Source organism: Heterocephalus glaber, unplaced genomic scaffold (assembly GCF_053883595.1).
Source record: "Heterocephalus glaber isolate CG9 unplaced genomic scaffold, H.glaber_assembly_v1.0 deba00001447, whole genome shotgun sequence".
Taxonomy (NCBI): Eukaryota; Metazoa; Chordata; class Mammalia; order Rodentia; family Bathyergidae; genus Heterocephalus; species Heterocephalus glaber.
This window is the reverse complement of record NW_028258299.1, coordinates 1,050,702-1,067,714: the sequence shown is the minus strand read 5'-3', so window position 1 is coordinate 1,067,714 and position 17,013 is coordinate 1,050,702. Positions and strand designations below refer to the sequence as shown.

At 54.9% G+C, this 17,013-nt stretch overlaps 1 protein-coding gene across 5 annotated transcripts in view; it reads left to right on the top strand.

Annotated features, from left to right (window-relative positions):
• Morn1 (MORN repeat containing 1) overlaps nt 1-17,013 on the top strand; it is a 50,789-nt gene that overhangs the window by 3,565 nt on the left and 30,211 nt on the right. For 4 of the 5 annotated variants that reach the window (XM_021243587.2, XM_021243586.2, XM_021243588.2 and 1 more), the window contains exons 5-8: nt 778-868; nt 1,460-1,547; nt 14,274-14,370; nt 14,945-15,055. In XM_021243587.2, coding sequence (XP_021099246.2) covers nt 778-868; nt 1,460-1,547; nt 14,274-14,370; nt 14,945-15,055 — 387 coding nt within the window. The remainder of the gene's footprint in view (nt 1-777; nt 869-1,459; nt 1,548-14,273; nt 14,371-14,944; nt 15,056-17,013) is intronic. The other variant, XM_087214375.1, reaches the window with a different exon arrangement.

The window sequence follows — 17,013 nt, the reverse complement described above, 5'->3', positions numbered from 1 at the left end:
TCACGCAGGGTCACTGCTCCTCTGGCTACATCGTGGGTTGGCCACCTGACCCTCTCTGGGTTCTGATGGCCACAAACATGTCAGGAGGCAGACGCAAGGGTGCCTGTCCCTTCTCGCCAGCCAAGGGCAGAAAGACCAGCTGCACCCTGGAGAAAGGTCGGGAAGGTTGCACCTCAGACAGAGGCAGCTTCTTTCCCTTCTCTAGGTTTGCTTGTGTAGGGAAGTAGACACCCCCAGATGTCTGAATTGTCAAATATCTGCAGTCGCACACAGTGTAGCGCAGTCACGCTCTCCTGTGTTCGCTCTGGCCTGTGGGTCCCGGTTCAGTGAGGGGCAGCTCACAGTAAAGCGAGGCTTCTCATAAATCAGGAGCAGTCACACAGCAGCCAAGCCCAGTGCACCCTGCGCAGTCCCCCCAGGCGGCAAAGCATTTTCCATCTCAGAGATTGGGTCTGGGGGCCCCGAATGAGCCCCCCGCTCAGAGTCCCTGTCAGCCAGACTGAGCCGCTGGCGTCCGCGCCCAGGCTGACCCAGATGCTGGCTGTCATCACCTCCCCGACCACACTTGCCACTCCTGTCCAGGTGGTGCTGGAGAGGCAGCCTGCTCCCCAGGTGTCCCTGAGTGACAGTCCTGCCCCAGCCTCATCGCCCTCCTGCCCACTCCTCTGCCAGGGTGGAGCACCCAAGGGATGCAGGCGGAGTCTCCATGGGGCAGGACATCAGGGTCCCCATTGGCAGAGGCATGAAACTAAGCTGGTATCTTTGTTCCTTTCCTAGGGCAGGGGGTCCTGGTGGACCCAGATGGACAGGTGTACCAGGGGTCCTTCCATGACAACAAGAGGCATGGCTGGGGTCAGATGCTCTTTAGGTGAGTACGCGACTGGGAGGCATGAATCCTGGGGTGCCCCTGGTAGGCGGGGGCTAGCTCTCAGAGCCACATCCTGCAGTCCACACTGCAATCCCTGCCTTGTGGGACAGAACCCAGGGCCACCTGCACAAGGTAGGTCCTCCATCACTGAGCCAACCCCAGGCTCTGTTGTTGACATCGCTTGTTCAGTAGGAAAAGTCCTCTCTCCCAGTTAAGGCATCTAAGATGGAGGGAAGGTTGGGCCAGCAGGAAGGGGGAGCCAGGGGCTGGTGTGGCAAAGCTCGAGGACCCCTGGGCCAGCACAAGCCCCTCCAGGCAGGGCTCCATGTGCTAAGCCATGTGGCTTCTCACCGGCACAGCCACCAGCCCGGCTCCCCCGCCTCCGTCATTTCCATTCTAAGCGGCTGCCACTGAGTGCCGGGATGGGCAGATGCATGCCCACCTGTCCCCGCCCTCCTGGGTGCCCTGGTGCGGCAGCAGCTCCCAGGCCATCTGTTCAGGGCCTATTTTTGCCTCAGTCCCCGAGGTGGAGCTGGTCTGAGTCCTGGCACCACCTGGCTCCCACCTGAGACGTCTCTGCTGTGCCCTCAGGAGCGGTGACGAGTATGAAGGTGACTGGATCCGGGACGGGCGCCAGGGACACGGGGTACTGCGCTTTGCTGATGGCTCCACATACAAGGTGCCCCCTGTCCCCCTGATGTGAGGCTCTGCACTGGGTGGGAGCTCTAAGGGGCATTTGAGGGAGCTCTGCCCTGGCAGCCAGTATCCCCAGGGTGATGGGCACAGGGCACTGTCAGCCCCGACTCCAGGGTGAGTCCCTCCAGCTGTCCTGGCCCTAGGTAGGATGTTCCTCACCAGAAGTCAGGCTAGTGCGAACTCAGTGTGTCTGCCCTGCCCTCCTGCGCACAGGACACCTCACAGAAGGAAGCCCAGGGCCTGGCTCTCAGGCCGGAGTCTCTCCAGCCGAGCTGGAGGAGGGACAAGCCAGTGTGGGGCTCCAGGGGCTGGGGGAGGGGCTGAGGTGAGCCGCCTCCTCCCTACATGACCCGGGCCCCTGACTGCTCAGAGAGGCGCTGCGCAGTGGGTCCTGTGTGAGCGAGGGTCTCCCTTACCACAGTGTCTCCCTTACACAGTGGCTGCTGTCTGCAGAACTGGTCTGCAGGATCTGTGTGCCAGAGAGACAGATTGGGACTGGAATACCAGTCCTGGCTTCATGTGGGCAGGGGCTGTGATGGTCCCTGTGTCACCCACTGGGAGACGGGAGGGAAAAGAGGGTGACAGGACCAGGCACAGTGGTGCACACATCTGCAGTCCCAGCTACTTGAGAGGCTGAGGCAGGAGGATCACAACTTCAAGTTCAGCGTGGGCAACTTAGCGGGACCCTACCTCAAAATAAGAAGGGCTAGGGGGGCCGGGGATTTAGCTCAGTGGTTTTGCCACCTGCTGAGGTAGTGCAAGGACCTGAGTTCGATCCCCAGTACCAATAAATACATAAATAAATAAAATTTTAAAAGGGCTGGGTGACTTCCCAGAAGTGGTGAACAGCAGAGAAACAGCCTCTCCAAGATTTGGTGTCCAGGTGCTGGAATGCAGCAATGTGAGAAGAGGAGAAAGAGGGAAGTGGGTCCCTGGGACTCGGCAAGGATTGAAACAAGAATTGAAGCCCACAGGGAGAGCAAAGACAGAGACCTCAACCCTCAAGAAGGAAGTAGCAAGCGGTGCTTTCTCCCTGAGCCCCGACTCACTGTGTGGGAGGGGCAGCTCGAATCTATAGACACACGGTGACTACTGGCAACTCCAGAGGCCCCCACAGAGAAGCGCATCAGTGGAATGGAGCAGTGGACACAGCAGACTGCAAGTGACAAGTTGTTTGAGTTCAGACATCCCCGAAGAGAGAGCAATTGGCTGGTAGCCATCTTGGAGAGGGCCAGCTGAGCCCAGAACTCAGAGCAGCTGCAGGCTGGCTGCATTTAGCAGCTCCCAGTGTCAGGGTGAGGTGGAACCAAGTGCAAGTTGGCAGGAGGTCAGGGAGCTGAGTTCAAGACAGGAGGAGGCACATGGAGTATTGCAGGCTGAACAAATCAGGTTCCAGCCTCACAGCCACAAACCAGCCTGAGCTTCAGTGGAACTAAAGGTGCAGGCTTGCTGGGATTATCCACTGCCCTGCCGAAAATCTGCAGCTGACTTGCTGGGATTAATCAACACAGATCTGGGCTCTGTCTGCCTGCTGTGTCTACCAGTGACAACAGAGACACACTCTGGAGTGGACATTTATTTTTCATTTGTTTTTCTTTTCTTTTTTTCTTGATTTTATATGAGTGTGAACATTGTAGTTTTTTGTTGTTCTGTTGTTTTTATTTCTTCCTCCTCACTTTGCCTCCCGTCTTCGTCACCAGTTACCCAAAGTTCACATAATCTTTCTTTGTCTTCCAGCTTTACTTTTAATCTCTTCCTCTTCTATTTCTCTATTTTTCCCCCTAACCTTTTTAAATTTTCTCCCCTGATGGTAAAATCGCCATATTAAGGGCATATTTACTGAATTTTCTGTTTTGTTTTAGATTTTTTTATATAACCCTTAGTATAGTTCATACTGTGAAAGGTGGCAAACTAATAGTTACCACAATTTGTCATTCTTTAGGCTATGTTCAATACTGTTGTTATTCCTGGTTGTACTGTGTTAGCCAAGGTGACATAATTGTTCTGATCAGTTGTTCTTCCTGATATGTCAAGACTGAGATTGCCTAAGGGTCATAAAGAAGACCAAAGGCCAGTGCCAAAGAACCAGGGGCTAAGTCAAATAGGCAGCAACTTCTTATAATAAATTGAAGAGGTAGGGTCTTGCAACAGACTCAAAACCCAAAAGCCAGCTATGCCTGGAAGACATCTCTGAGTAGTAGTCATATTCTAAGGGTTCTAAATTCTAGCAATAAAGTTACCTGCCATAACAAGCATAGGAATTAAACAAAAAAATACAAAATGAGAAGACATTTAAGCAAGATTCAACCCCAGACTTCCAGCTCACCAAAGGCAAACCCAGGAGGCAATGAGGTGGAACATTTTGAAAGCCATTCAGATAGATTCTCTGAAGTGCTAACAGTGAAAGTAGCAAAGCAGATGAATGAGGCTTGAGGAAAAACAAAATCAGAAATTATTTCTCAGATAACTACAGAGATGGTGACCATAATGAAAGACCTGGTTAGTGACTCTAGAGCAGATACAGATAAAAAAAAAAAAAGAGGAGCTTAGGAAAAGGATGGAAACCACGAACGCTCAACATAGGAAAGAAATGGAATCCATGAAACAGTCAAACATATCCAGGAGATTAAAAATTCCATTGAATGTATATGCAGCAGAATGAGGTAATGTGAGGACAGAATATCAGATCTAGAAGGCAGGACTGAGGTTAGGGATCATAAAAAGAAAGATTTATTTAAAATAACAAGGAACCACAAAAACAATCCAACAGCTGCTAGATGATGTAAAGAAGAATAACAGGATTGATAGGAGTCAATGAGAAAGCAGGAGACAGTGAAAAAGGCATTTAAAACCTATTCACAGAAGTAATGGCAGAAAACTTCCCAAGCAGGGAAAAATAATTTGACATGCAGATAGGTGAAGCATACAGAATCCCAGTTAGCCATGATAAAAAAAAAAAAAATCTACACCAAGGCATATAATAGTCTAGAGTCCAGAAATTCAGCACAGCAAAATATTAAAAGCTGTTAGAGAAAAGAAACAAGTCACCTATACAGTGAAGCCTATCAGAATCACAGAAGACTTGTCAACACAAACCCTCAAGGAGCACTTGGAGGGAAGTATGTCAAGCCCTAAAAGAAAACCTCCAACCCAGGTTTATGTACCCTGCAAAACTATCTTTCAAAATTGATGTAAAAATAAGATGCTTTCATGACAGAGAACACCCGAAGAAATTCATGACCACCAAACCAACAGTCCAAAATGTTCTGAAGGACATTCTAGAAAGAGATAACAAGGACTACAACCCCATGAATCCCAACAGAATGAATCCACCAGGCAAGGCAAGAAATTAAGCAGCGGGGGGAGGGAACCAACAACAGGAAAATAACATGACAAGGATAAGTCAGTGCCTATCAGTTATAACCATCAATGTAAAGGATCTCATTTTACCAATCAAAAGAAACAAACTGGCAGAATGGATCAAGAAGCAAGATCCAGCAATATGCTGCATACAGGAAACACATTTAATTCAAAAATTCATAAACTGAAAGTCAAAAGGTGGAAAACAATACTCCATGCAATAGGAACCTAGAAAAGAGCAGGGGTAGCTATTCTATTTGCAAAGTGGATTTGAAGCCAAGACTGATTGAGACAAAGTCACTACATCCTCGTAAAGGGAACAATCCAGGAGGAAGAGAGAACAATCATAAATATATAGCGCCAAATAGCAGTGTACCCAACTACATAAAACATATTAACAGACATGAAAAATCAAATAAGCATTAATATATTTGTAATGGGGGACCTCAATACCTCATGCCACAAATAGACAAAAAATCCACAAAGAAATATCAGAACTGAATCAAACTTTTGAACAAATGGACGTAGTAGATGTTTACAGAGTGTTCCATCCCACAGTATCAGAATACACATTTTTTTCAGCTGCACATGGGATGTTCTCTAAAATAGACCACATACTAGCTCATAGAACATGCTGAAGTAAATGCAAAGGAATTGAAATTATCCCATGCATATTATCAGACCATAGTGCAATGAAATTGGAAATCAGTGGCAAAAAACAAAAACTCCATAAACACATGGAAATTAAATAACACCCTCCTGAAAAATCAATGGGTCACACATGAAATTAAAGAGGAAACTAGACAGTTTCTACAATTAAACGATAATCCCAATACAACATACCAGAATTTATGGATCACAATGTCCTACAAGAAAAATTTATAGCAGTGAATTCCCATATCAGAAAAACAGAGCGGGCTCAAATAAACAACCTAATGTTGAACCTCAGGCATCTAGAAAAAGAAGAGTAAGTCAAACCCAAAGCTCATATGAGGGAGGAAATTATAAAGATCAGAGCAGAAATTAATACAGTGTAGACTAAGAAAACAGTACAAAGAATCAATGAATCAAGGAGTTGGTTCTTTTTTTTTTTTGAGTTGGTTCTTTGAAAGATTAAATAAAATTAACAAACCCTTAGCCAAACTCATCAAAAAAAGGAAAGAAAGGCCCAAATCCATCCAATTAGGAATGAAAAGGAGAAATCACAACAGACTCTGCAGAAATCCAGAGGATCAGTACCTACTTCAAGAAACTATATTCTAATAAGATGGAAAATACAGAAAAAATGGACGGGTTCCTAGATACATGTGAATTACCAAGCTGAATCAAGAAGATATAAAAATTCTAAATAAATCAATATCATTCAATGAAATTGAGGATGTAATTGAAAATCGACCAACAAAGAAAAGCTCAGGCCCTGACAGATCCACTGCTGATTCTATAAGAAATTTAGAGAGCACCTAATGCCACTACTTCTCAAACTCTTTAATGAAATTGAAAGGGAAGCAGTACTCCCAAACTCATTCCTGGAAGCAAGCTTTACCCTGATACTAAAATCAGAGAAGGATCCAACAAAAAGAACTACAGGCCAATCTCCCTAATGAACATAGATGCAGGAATTCTCAATAAGATACTGGCAAACAGCAGCAAATCATCAAAAAGATTATGCACCCTGACCAAGTAGGATTCATCTCAGGGATCCAGGGGTGGTTCAACACATGCAAATCAATAAATGAAATGCACTATATTACCAGAGCCAAGGACAAAAACCATATGATCATCTCAATAGGTGCAGAAAAAGCATTTGACAAAGTCCAACACTCATTTATTATTAAAAACAAACCCTGCAGAAAATTGGTATAGATGGTCTTTATCTCAATCTGATAAAAGCCATCCATGACAAACGAATAGACAACATCATACTAAATGGACAAAAACTGAAAGCTTTTAATTTGAAAATCAGGAACACAAGGATGTCCACTATCACCACTCTTACTCAACATAGTTCTGGAAACATTAGCCAGAGCAATTAGACAAGAGAAGTAAATAAAAGGAATAAGGCCAGGAAAGGAAGACATTAAATTATTATTTGCGGATGACATGATGTTCTACAAGAAGAGCACATACATCACATACATCATGATACATCGTGCACGGGTACAAATTCCCTATGAGGAAGGTGACCATTATGTACATCTAAAATGTACCAGTTTTTTCTAAAGAGGGAAAAAGAGCTGGGGTGTAGCTCAGTGCTCCCTGGGTTCCATGTCCGGTAATGCAAAAACTGATGACTTGCTTCCTGGGTCCCCCGCTGGTCCTTGGCCCCAGAAAGTTTTGCATCCAGCTTTGTCTGATTCCTGGGCCCAGGACCACAGCGCCGTGGTGCGTGGGCGCGGTATTCATGCTGAGCATGGGGAGCATTCTGATGAGACGTCCCGCGACCCAAGCAGCCCCAGATCAATGGCAACCAGGAAAGCCTGGCCTCTCTCCTGAGCAGGGCTCTGTCCTGTCCACCTGGTCGTGGCCTGGGGCGTCTCCTCCCAGGGCCACCTAGGATTTCAGGCCTTTCTCTGCTAGGTGGAGGCTCAGGCCCGTGGAAGAGCCTTTCCATCCAGTCCACCATGCCCCACCTTCCTTGGTGCCAGCCTGTGCTCAGCCAGAATCAACTTGCCTGGCAGCCCAGGCCAGCAGCACAGAGCCACGGATACAGAGGGGAGGGCAGGCTGGGTCGTGGGTGGGCAGGACTGGCCCTCGTGGTGGAGAGGCAGGGCCACGGCCCAGCAGCATCAGGAGGAAGCCATGTCTGGTTCCAGTTCGAAGAGCCCAGCTGGACGATGACCAGAAACCCCGTGTGTCCCTCGGATAGAAGATGACAGGGCCTGCGGGGAGCAGAAGGCACACACGCAGGTCTGGTGCAGGACTGGCTTGTCGGCAGGGACGTCCAGACCAGGGCGAGGGGAGGCCAGTGAGGTCCCCTGAATTTCGGGGCTGAGCATCTGGGCAGCAGGACCTGCTCCAGGTACAAGCCAGAGACAGGAGCTGCCAGAGTAGTGTTGCTGGGGGGAGTGTGCCGCAGAGAATTACCCTCTAGATAAAGTGGGCTGAGAAATACGGAAACAGCAATTCAGGAGTGGCCTGAGATGGCCCCCCAGGAGTGGGCGGGGTGGCATGCTGTCCCTGGCCTAACCACAGGATGAGTCCTGGCACCTGGGTTGTCACCAGCTTCTTAGCCACTTAAGCTGTCACTGTGAAGCTGTGACACACCGAGGCACTCAGGGCCTGGGGGCCCGTGGGCCGCTGAGCAGGGCTCCAGCAGGAGGGAATGACGAGCTTAGCCCCCCCAGAAGAGCCCCTGGCGTCCTGCAGCCTTGGGGCTGACACCCCTGTGAAGGTCGAGGGCGTCTTTTTGCCACGTCCTGTGGCAGCACAGTGGAGGCCCTGTGTGCAGGAAGAGCCCGTTCCATCCTGAGGGTCGGGCCTGGGCAGAGGGGTGGCCACCGCTGGGACTTGAGGACGCGGTCTCTTCAGGATGCCCCTGTCTCCCTCCCGTGGGCCCCACCACGCCCTCTGTTGGCAGAGCCAGGCATTGCAGCCATAGCCAGGAGAGAAAGGCCCTGTCCAGGCCCACGGGGAAGGGTGGCCAGGAGCTGGGCGCTGAGGGCCGTACACTGGCCGTCGGCACCGGGCCTGAGAGGTGGGGCTGCTCTGGGGAACCGTCACCTCGGGTCCCTCCAACCCCCGCAGGGTCGGCCCGGCAGCCAACCACGGGCCAGTTCCTCATCACTCCGGGGAGTCCGTGGCCCTGCTGGTCAGGGGTGGTGCTGCTGCTCCAGCAGGGCCCCAGTGACCGCCTGGGCTCAGCCCCACACCTGCCCTCCCACCTGCCCGGCCAGGCCCAGGTTGCCAAGGCAGGGATGGCCCGAGGACTCACCACCTTCCCTTCTGAGCCCGGGCCCGGGCCCCAGTCACAGACACCCTCGCTAGGCTGGACAGATGCGTGTCCTGAGAAGCAGCTGGGACTGTTCCTGCCCACCAGGTGCTGTTCTCAGCCCTCACGCACACAGCAGATGGGGAAACTGAGGCTGGCCAGGCAGTGTCAAAGCAGCCTGGCCTCAGGGCAGCCCAGCCCACACCCTTGTGCTCCGAGGCTCGGGAAGATGCTGCCCCAGGGTTCTTTCAGGGCCAGCCCGCCTACGGGGGCAATGGGGTGATCCCACGGCCCAGCCCCATCCTGGGAGGATTTTGTCCCATGGTCCCCTGGCCACCAGCAGGGCTTCCTGCAGGGCAGGGCTGCCCACTGTGCACCAGGGCCAGGACCTCAAGGCACCTTCACCTCCGGGCAGCATGGTCTCCACCAGGGGGCAGCGCAGCCCCACTTTCGGGCTTGACACCCAGCCCTGGCCCAGAGCCTCCTGGCCCCACAGCCTAGGCCAGCGCGGCCTCCCCTGTGATGGCACTGCCCAGCAAGCATGGGATCTGGTCTGCAGGGAGCCTTCCAGACTGGCCTGGCTTCTCTTTGGGCCCTGAGTCCGCAACATTTCCCAAAGGCTTTGTGCCGTGCATGGCGACTTCCACCCTCTGGGACCCTGCTCAGCAACTGGTGCCCTCAGCACAGCCTCCCGGCCCGTCTGCAGCCCACTCCCTAAGCCCTGTTGCACACCCCTGGCTGCCCTGTGGCCCTGAGTGCTGTCTGGACACAGCGCACCATGCTGACCAGAGACCAGGGGAAGGGGAGCGGGCAGGCCCAGCTCGGTCCGCGGCTCAGACATTCCGGCTACATCAAGAAGTAAAAATGTGGGAGTGGTGACACACCTGTAATTCAGCTCTCGGGGAGGCTGAGGCAGGAGGATGGAAAGTTCAAGCCCAGCCCCAGCAACTTAGTGACTTAGTGAGGCTGTATCTCAGGAGTGTGGGGGCTGCAGCTCAGTATGAGGACCCTGGGTTCGTTCCCCAGAACTGCCCAGAGTGAAGAGTGGCACTGGACTGCAGCAACCGCAGCAGGGACTTGGAGTGACCAGAGGGCGCGTGTCCTGCTTTCCTTTCATGAGTGGCCTTGACAGAGCTGGACAAAGCACCCTCTTCCTAGACCTGTGTGGGCAAGGGGAGACTGGAAGCCGAGGGGACTGACAGGTTCTGGGGCGACTGGGGATCCACACTGGGACGCCACAGCTGTGGCCGTCACCGGGCTCCTGAGCAGCGGGAGGTTACACACAGCCTCGGGAGAGGAAAACGGCTCCGATCTGTCCATGGGCCTATGCAGTAGGAGAGGCCGAGGGCCATGTACGGCTTGGGCTCTGCCAACCTCTGCCTGGGCTGTGGTGCAGGACGCTGCCTTGGCCACCTGCGCAGAGTCTCAAGGACAGGAGGGCGGGGTGGGGTCAGCCTGGGCACCTTGCTCCTTGCTCCTTGCATGTCGGTAGTTGAACACATCGCCCTCTTCGGTGAAGCCACGGATCATGATCAAGTGTGTAGACGTGACATTGCCCACGGCGCCTACTTCTCAGTGCACAGTTGCGTGGTGCTGTTCACGTCCCAGGCAGTGACCTCGCCCGGGCCGGCCCCCAGCACTGCCCCCTGTGGGTCTGGCACCCAGGGCCTGTGTGCACAACCTCAGCAGGGATGGGCCATCTGCAGCTGGCTGCCCTCTCTGGGCACAGCACCCTCATGTCTGACCTACACCGTGGCCTGTGCAGCCTTCCTTTCCTTGTGACAGCTGAGCTCCACTGCAGAGCCCACCTCTTCCTCCTCACCTCACGCACCAGTGGATGCCAGGCCACTGGGGACATGGGTTCAGAACCGCCTTGCAGAGCTGTCCCCGGGCGCTGGGTCCCCCGGAAGTGGGACGGCCACATCACGCTGCCTGGGTTTCACCTTGCTGAGGAGCTGCTGGCCCTTTCCACTCCCTCGCCCCTCTTACCTAGATTTTCAGAGAGCCATTCCTCGTCCCTCATCCCTCGTCCCTCTGCATGTGAGCCAGTAGTGATGGCATGGGTGTCACTACCCACCTTGCCACTGCCCTCGCCTGCAGGTACTGCCCTTGGGCGCTGTCATACTCAGCCCCTTGGCTCTCCAGCGCCCCCAGAAAGCTGCCCCAGGCCCCAGGCACTCTGATTGTCACTATGTCCAGGCAGTGTTTTCCGAAAAGACTGGAAAGTAGCGAATCCTTCTCTTCCATCCTCCTTGTCCAGCCGTGGCCCTGGATTTGTCTGTTTGGCCCCAGCTTCTCTCCCACGGGCCCAGGTCTTCCCACTTGGTAGGAAAGAATCCAGGCCCAGAGCATAGGCCTTCAGGGGCTCAGGGCTGGTGGACACCCAGGGATGTAGGGTGGCAGCGTCCCATGGGCACTGTGGGTGTCCTCATTGGGCACCAGGGCCGTGCACAAGAAGACGCCGCATGGGGCTGAGGCACCTGAGTGTCCTCTGGTGGAGCAGTGTGTCTGTCTACCTGGTGTCCCCACTGCAGGGCCCTGCGGCCACCACCCATGTCCCATGCCAGTCCTGGGGCCAGGAGGGCAAAGTCCAGGAATCGGGCAGCAGCCTTAAGGAGCACTACTCTGAAGACTGCAGGAAGGGCATGGGCACTGTGGCATCAGTGCCAGTGGTGCCCTTCTGGGAGCTAGGCAGCTCCTAGGACCCCTCTCCTGCCTGCTGCCACCACAGGAGCCAGGTGCCAGCTCCCTGTCCATGCAGGGTCGAGTGTCAGGAACGTCAGGGTGGCAGAGCTCACAGTCCATGCTCAGAAGTCTCAGGATACCGAGGCCAAACCCCACGCCCTGCATACCCCACTGTCAACTGGGAGGCAAGGAGAGCTAGGGTGGGGTACTCACCCGCCAAGGCTCCCACGCTCTCCCTTCATAGTCCCAGGGCCCGGGAGGACAGGCCGGGCCACTCCTCACGTGTGGTGTCACCCGGGGCTGGGGGAGCTGTGCACTCAGTGGAAGGTCCGAGGTGTGGCCGCAGCCTGGGACAGCTGCTTCCTGCAGGAGTGAGGAGGTGGCCTGACACCCCAACTGCTCAGCTCCCATCTGCAGCCCCTGCCTGGTGCGGTCAGCTAGAGCCAGGCTCCCTGGGGAAGAGCCTGGATGGACACACCGGAAACAGGCCGTAGCCACCTCCATAAGTGTGGTGGGAGGAAGCGCACGGTGGACGAGAACTCGTTCGAGGGTGAGGGTGGATTCCAGCATACATGAGTCTCACCGAGTTTTCGTGCTCGATTTGTCTGCAGTCACGCAGTACCCAGCACCATCCAGGTCCAGGGCCTTGGCCTACTATCAGAGGAGCCACTGGGTGGCGTCCTGGGGGCTGCGTGCTGAACTCCCAGCTTGGCCTTAGGGTGAAGAAGGGCACCCCCGCCCGTGCCACAGGTGTCCCCAGCCAGGGTAGAGCATGGGTTTCCTAGTCCTGGGGTGGCCTTGCCAGCTGCAGGAACAGGACCCCGGCCTGGGCCTCACTGTGTTTGTGTGGAGCTTCCCTGGCTGCCCTCATCCCTCCCCACACAACTGTCCTCACCTGGGCACCGGCAGCAGCCCATGGGCCAGGGGCAGCAGCATGGTGTCCCCGGCCCTGGTCCACAGGGCCTGTTGTGCAGAGGCCCTGTCCTCCCCGAGGACCTGGAGGCTGGGTGAGGCAACAGCTCCAGGGCCCGGCCCAGCTCCACCTCTGGCTGCTCCCGGGTGACCGGGCCCACTGTGGGAGGGAGCTCTCCACAGGTGGTGGGTCCCGGGGTCACGGCACCATCCAGATGTGCGGTTTATGGCCTTTGAGACCTCTGTGTGCCCCTTCACGCTGCACCGAGGCCTGACTGTCTGGTCTCAGAGCTGTGGAGCAGCCGCGGCTTTGGGGGGAAAACGCTGAGGCTGCTGAGCCCACTGGCCGTGTGGGACGGATCCCCTGGAGCCCCCAGCATCTCGCCCACCGCCGAGTGGCGTCCGCCATTGCCAGTGCCTGGGCCTCCTCCCTCCCCATCCCCTGAGGAGCCCACACTGTGGATGGGGCGTGGCCACTGGCACCCAGACCCACCTGCCCCAGCGCTTTCCGGAGGCCTTGGCGGCTGGTGGGCAGAGGGAAGAGGAGCCCCTCGCCAAGGGGCCCCGTGGCCTCTCTGTGGCCTCTGTGGGCATGGTGGACGCTGACCAGAGCAGCCCTCAGGCCTGGGTGGGAAGGAAGGAGAATGGATGGCAGGAGCGATGTCCACAGGCCCAGGACGGGGACCCGAGTCCCTAGGTGGAGCTGGCCACGTGGTGAAACACTGAGGGTCCCACGGCAGCACGAGGCCAGAAGAGGAAGCGCCTGGGGCTCCGCTCAGTCCGGCAGCCTGTGGTTCCCACCGACCCTGGTCTGCACCTCCGGCCCCTCTTCCCTGTCCCTGCAGCCCAGCCTTGGGCCCTCAGGTCCATGGCTGCACAGGTAGAAAGGGCTTTTGTGATCGGGGAGCCATGGCTCTTATCAGACTGCAGGGCCCAGGGGACAACGTTGAACGAGGGCAGCCGGGGTGCAGGCACGGGGGTGGGGGGAGCAGTGCCGCACTGGGCTGCAGTCTTGGGTCCTGGTGCTGGAGGGGCCTCAGGAATGGCTCGGTGACTCGCAGGAGGAAGGGCCTGTCCAGACCCCAGGGGTGCGGCTGTCTCTCCTGCCTGGGCGAGGTTTGGGGCACGAGCTGAGTGTGAGCCACCACACGAGGCCCTCTCCCCGCCTTTTCTGACTGGCGGCCCAGGCTTTGGGCCGCAGCCTCCTACCCCCAGGCCTGTGAGCCCCACAGTGTCCTTTTCCCCTCTGCTCCCTCCCTCAGCAGCCACCGCACCGTGTGGCCTGGGATCCAGGGGGCTGGGAGCCGGAGCCAGGGCCCAGCGAATTTCTCCACAAGAGCAAGGAACAAAGTCAGCTGTGGCAAATAAGACAGCAGTGCAGCCCCGAGAGGCTCCACGGAAGTATTTCCTGCTGTCTCCCACGATTGTCTGCTCTTTGTTGTGTGTGTGACTTGGGAAGCCAGGTGTGTGCTGCAGTAGGCACCCGGCATCTGGTGCGAGTCACGCCGTGGGCTGAGTGCCCTCTTCAGAAGCACAGTGCCGGAGCAGCCTGCACCTGGTCTGGCTGCGCTGTGGTCAGCACCTGGAGTGCCAGGGTCTGGCCGAGTGCTGGTCTCTGCGTGGAGTGGTGTGGCCGTGCACTCTGTCCCGTGTGGCACCATCACCGGTCCACGCAGGAGGGCACTGAGCAGAGTGTGCAAGTGGCGGGTGTCCAACAACGCACCAGGAGGGGAGCCACGCCTGTGGTCCTGGGGCCTTGCATGGTGCTGCTGGGTGCCCAGTCCCTGTGGAGCCACCCCTGAGGCCCCCCTATCCTTTCTGCAGGGACAGTGGCACAGTGATGTATTCAGTGGGCTAGGCAGCTTGGCCCACTGCTCAGGGGTCACCTACTGTGGGCTGTGGATCAACGGCCACCCGGCAGGTAAGTGTCCCTGCTCCCATGCTGGTCTCCCTGTCCCTCACAGGGCCCTGGAAAGCCACGCGGTGGGTTGGAACACGAGCATGTCAGGCGGGGGCTGGAACAGAGTGGAGCCCGATGTCCCATCCCCTCTAGGAGAAGCAGGTTCTTCTGGAGTTTCGGGGGCATGTGGACTTGCAGAGCCCCAAGACTGACCTTGGACCCAAGAGATCCTGCTGCAGTCACAGCCTCCCATCCACTTCCAGCCACAGGAAACCCCCCCACAGGGACCCCCTTTCAGCCCAAGTCCCAGAGGCTGGACGTCTGCAGTGCTGCCCTGGTCCCAAGCACTTCCATCCAGGCCCCGGAAAGCTCTACACTCCGACATGACCACAACGGGCCCGTGGCCCACAGCGGGGCTGGCTGCAGGCCCCTGGGCCGCCCCTGCACCCTGTGTGGTCCCTGGTGGCTCCTGGGTGGCCTGGTACCCACACCCTGATGTGCTCTGAGCCTATCTAGCCTGCACCCTGCGTGCCCCCAACCTTGCGTGTGGTGTCTTCCCTGCCCCTGCCACTAATGCCTGCCCTGCCCTCCCCAGCACCGGCCACGAGGATTGCGATTCTGGGTCCGGAGGTGCTGGAGGTGGCCCGAGGCTCTGCCTTCACGTTGCGTGTACAGCTGCAGCGGGACAACGGGGAGACAGCGGATTGTGAGTGTCGCAGAGGCCAGCAGGCACTGGGCTCCTGGGCAGCAGAGGCCCAGACAATGCACCTTGGTGGCTCCCAGTGCCCAGGGATTTGGTACAGAAGGCCCAGGTGGCGTGGGCTGTGGCTCAGTGGGCCGAGGGGCAGTCTTGTCTCCTCACTGGGGAAACCAAGGAAGGGCAGGTTCGAGCCCCGCCATAGTGCGGGAGAACCCACTGCTTCCAAACCCTCCCGCCACATCCGTGATGCCCAACACAGTAATTCACCTTGGCCCAGCCTGCTTCGATTAGGGAGCCACAGTGTGTAGCACAGATCAAATGTATTTAGTCACAACTGGTTTATTTTAACAACTTTATTGAGACATCATTTACATACCGTGAAATTAATCTGTATTAACTGACTCCATGGCTTTTAATAGCTAAGGATTCGGGCAGCCACCACCACACCACAATCCCCTTTCCAAACACTCCTGTCGCTCCAGAGACTCCTCACCCCACCCGCAGCCTGGCAGCCGCTCACCTATCATCTGTCTCTGTGGATTTGCTTCTCTCAACAGCGCACACAAGGAGTCCTTCCATGTGAGGTCTTTTCTCTCATCACGCCACCCTAGATGGGATTGAACCCAGGGCCTTGCGCTGAGCTACATCCCCAGCCCTTTTTTATTTTGAGACAGGGTCTCACCAAGGCACTGAGTTGCCCGGGGTGAGCTCAAACTTGCAACCCTTTAGCCCCAGCCTCCCAAGGGTGCTGGGGTGACAGGTGTGCACTAATGTGACAGCGTCCTCCCTTCACTCGCATGTTGTTTGGGGGCTCACGTGTTGCAGTGTGCATAGCACCCCTGTTATTAAGCAGTAGCGTCCCACTCTGTTGAAGCCACGTTCTGCTTGCTTCTCCATTGGCTGATGGACCCTTGTGTTGCTGTCCTTTGAGCATTATAAACAGTGGTTCGAGGACATGTTTGTGTAAACAAGTGTTTTCACTTCTGGGGACATGCCCACAGCAGAATTGCTGGCCATGTGCAAACTCTTCTGTTTCCAAAGCAGGCCCTTCATAGTCCTGAGCCAGCGTGTGGGCTTCCACTCTTTCCGCCTCCACATGCACTTGATTTTCTCGCTTTGGTGGCAGCCACCTCGTGGGTGTGCAGTGGGCTCTCCTTGTGGCTTGTATTTGCATTTCACTAATAAGAAATGATGTTGAACACCTTTTCATGTACTTATGGGCCATTCGTAGATCTTTGGAAAAATTTTTGTTCAGTCATTTGACTCATTTTTAAAATGGGGTTGTCTATGTTCTTATTCTTGAATCCTAAGAGTTCTTTATGCATTCTGGATACAAGTCCTTGATCAAACATATCTTTGCAAATCTATATATTCTTTCACTCTATAGCATATGGCTTATGTTTTCTTTTCTTCTTGACTTTTTGAGTCAGGGTCTCTCTATGTAGCCTAGGTTGGCCTCAAACTCCCTGTCCTCCTGCCTCAGCCTCCAAAATGCTGACATTTATGGGCATGTACTGCAATGCCCGGCTTATATTTTCTTTTTCTTAATGTCTTACGCACAGTAAAAGTTTTATTGCATTGATTGATTGATTGATTGATTGATGCTAGAGATGGAACCCAGGACCTCATGCATGCGAGGCAAATGCTTGCCACTGAGCGACACCCCCAGTCCTTTTATTTGGAGATAGGATCTTGCCGAGTTGCCCCGTCTGGCCTCAGACTCACGATCCTCCAACCTCCGAGTCCCGAGTAGCTGGGGTTGCAGGCGTGTGCCACCCTAAATTTGAACCTGCCAACTTTTTCTTTTACAGATCTCAGTTTGCTCCTGTATCTAGGACTTTTCTGCCTCACCCCAGTTCACAAAGATATTCTCATGGGTTTTTTGGTAGAATGTTTACAGTTCTTGATTTTGCATTCCGATATGTGATCCACTTTGAGCTGCTTTTTGTGGATGTTCAGGGTCT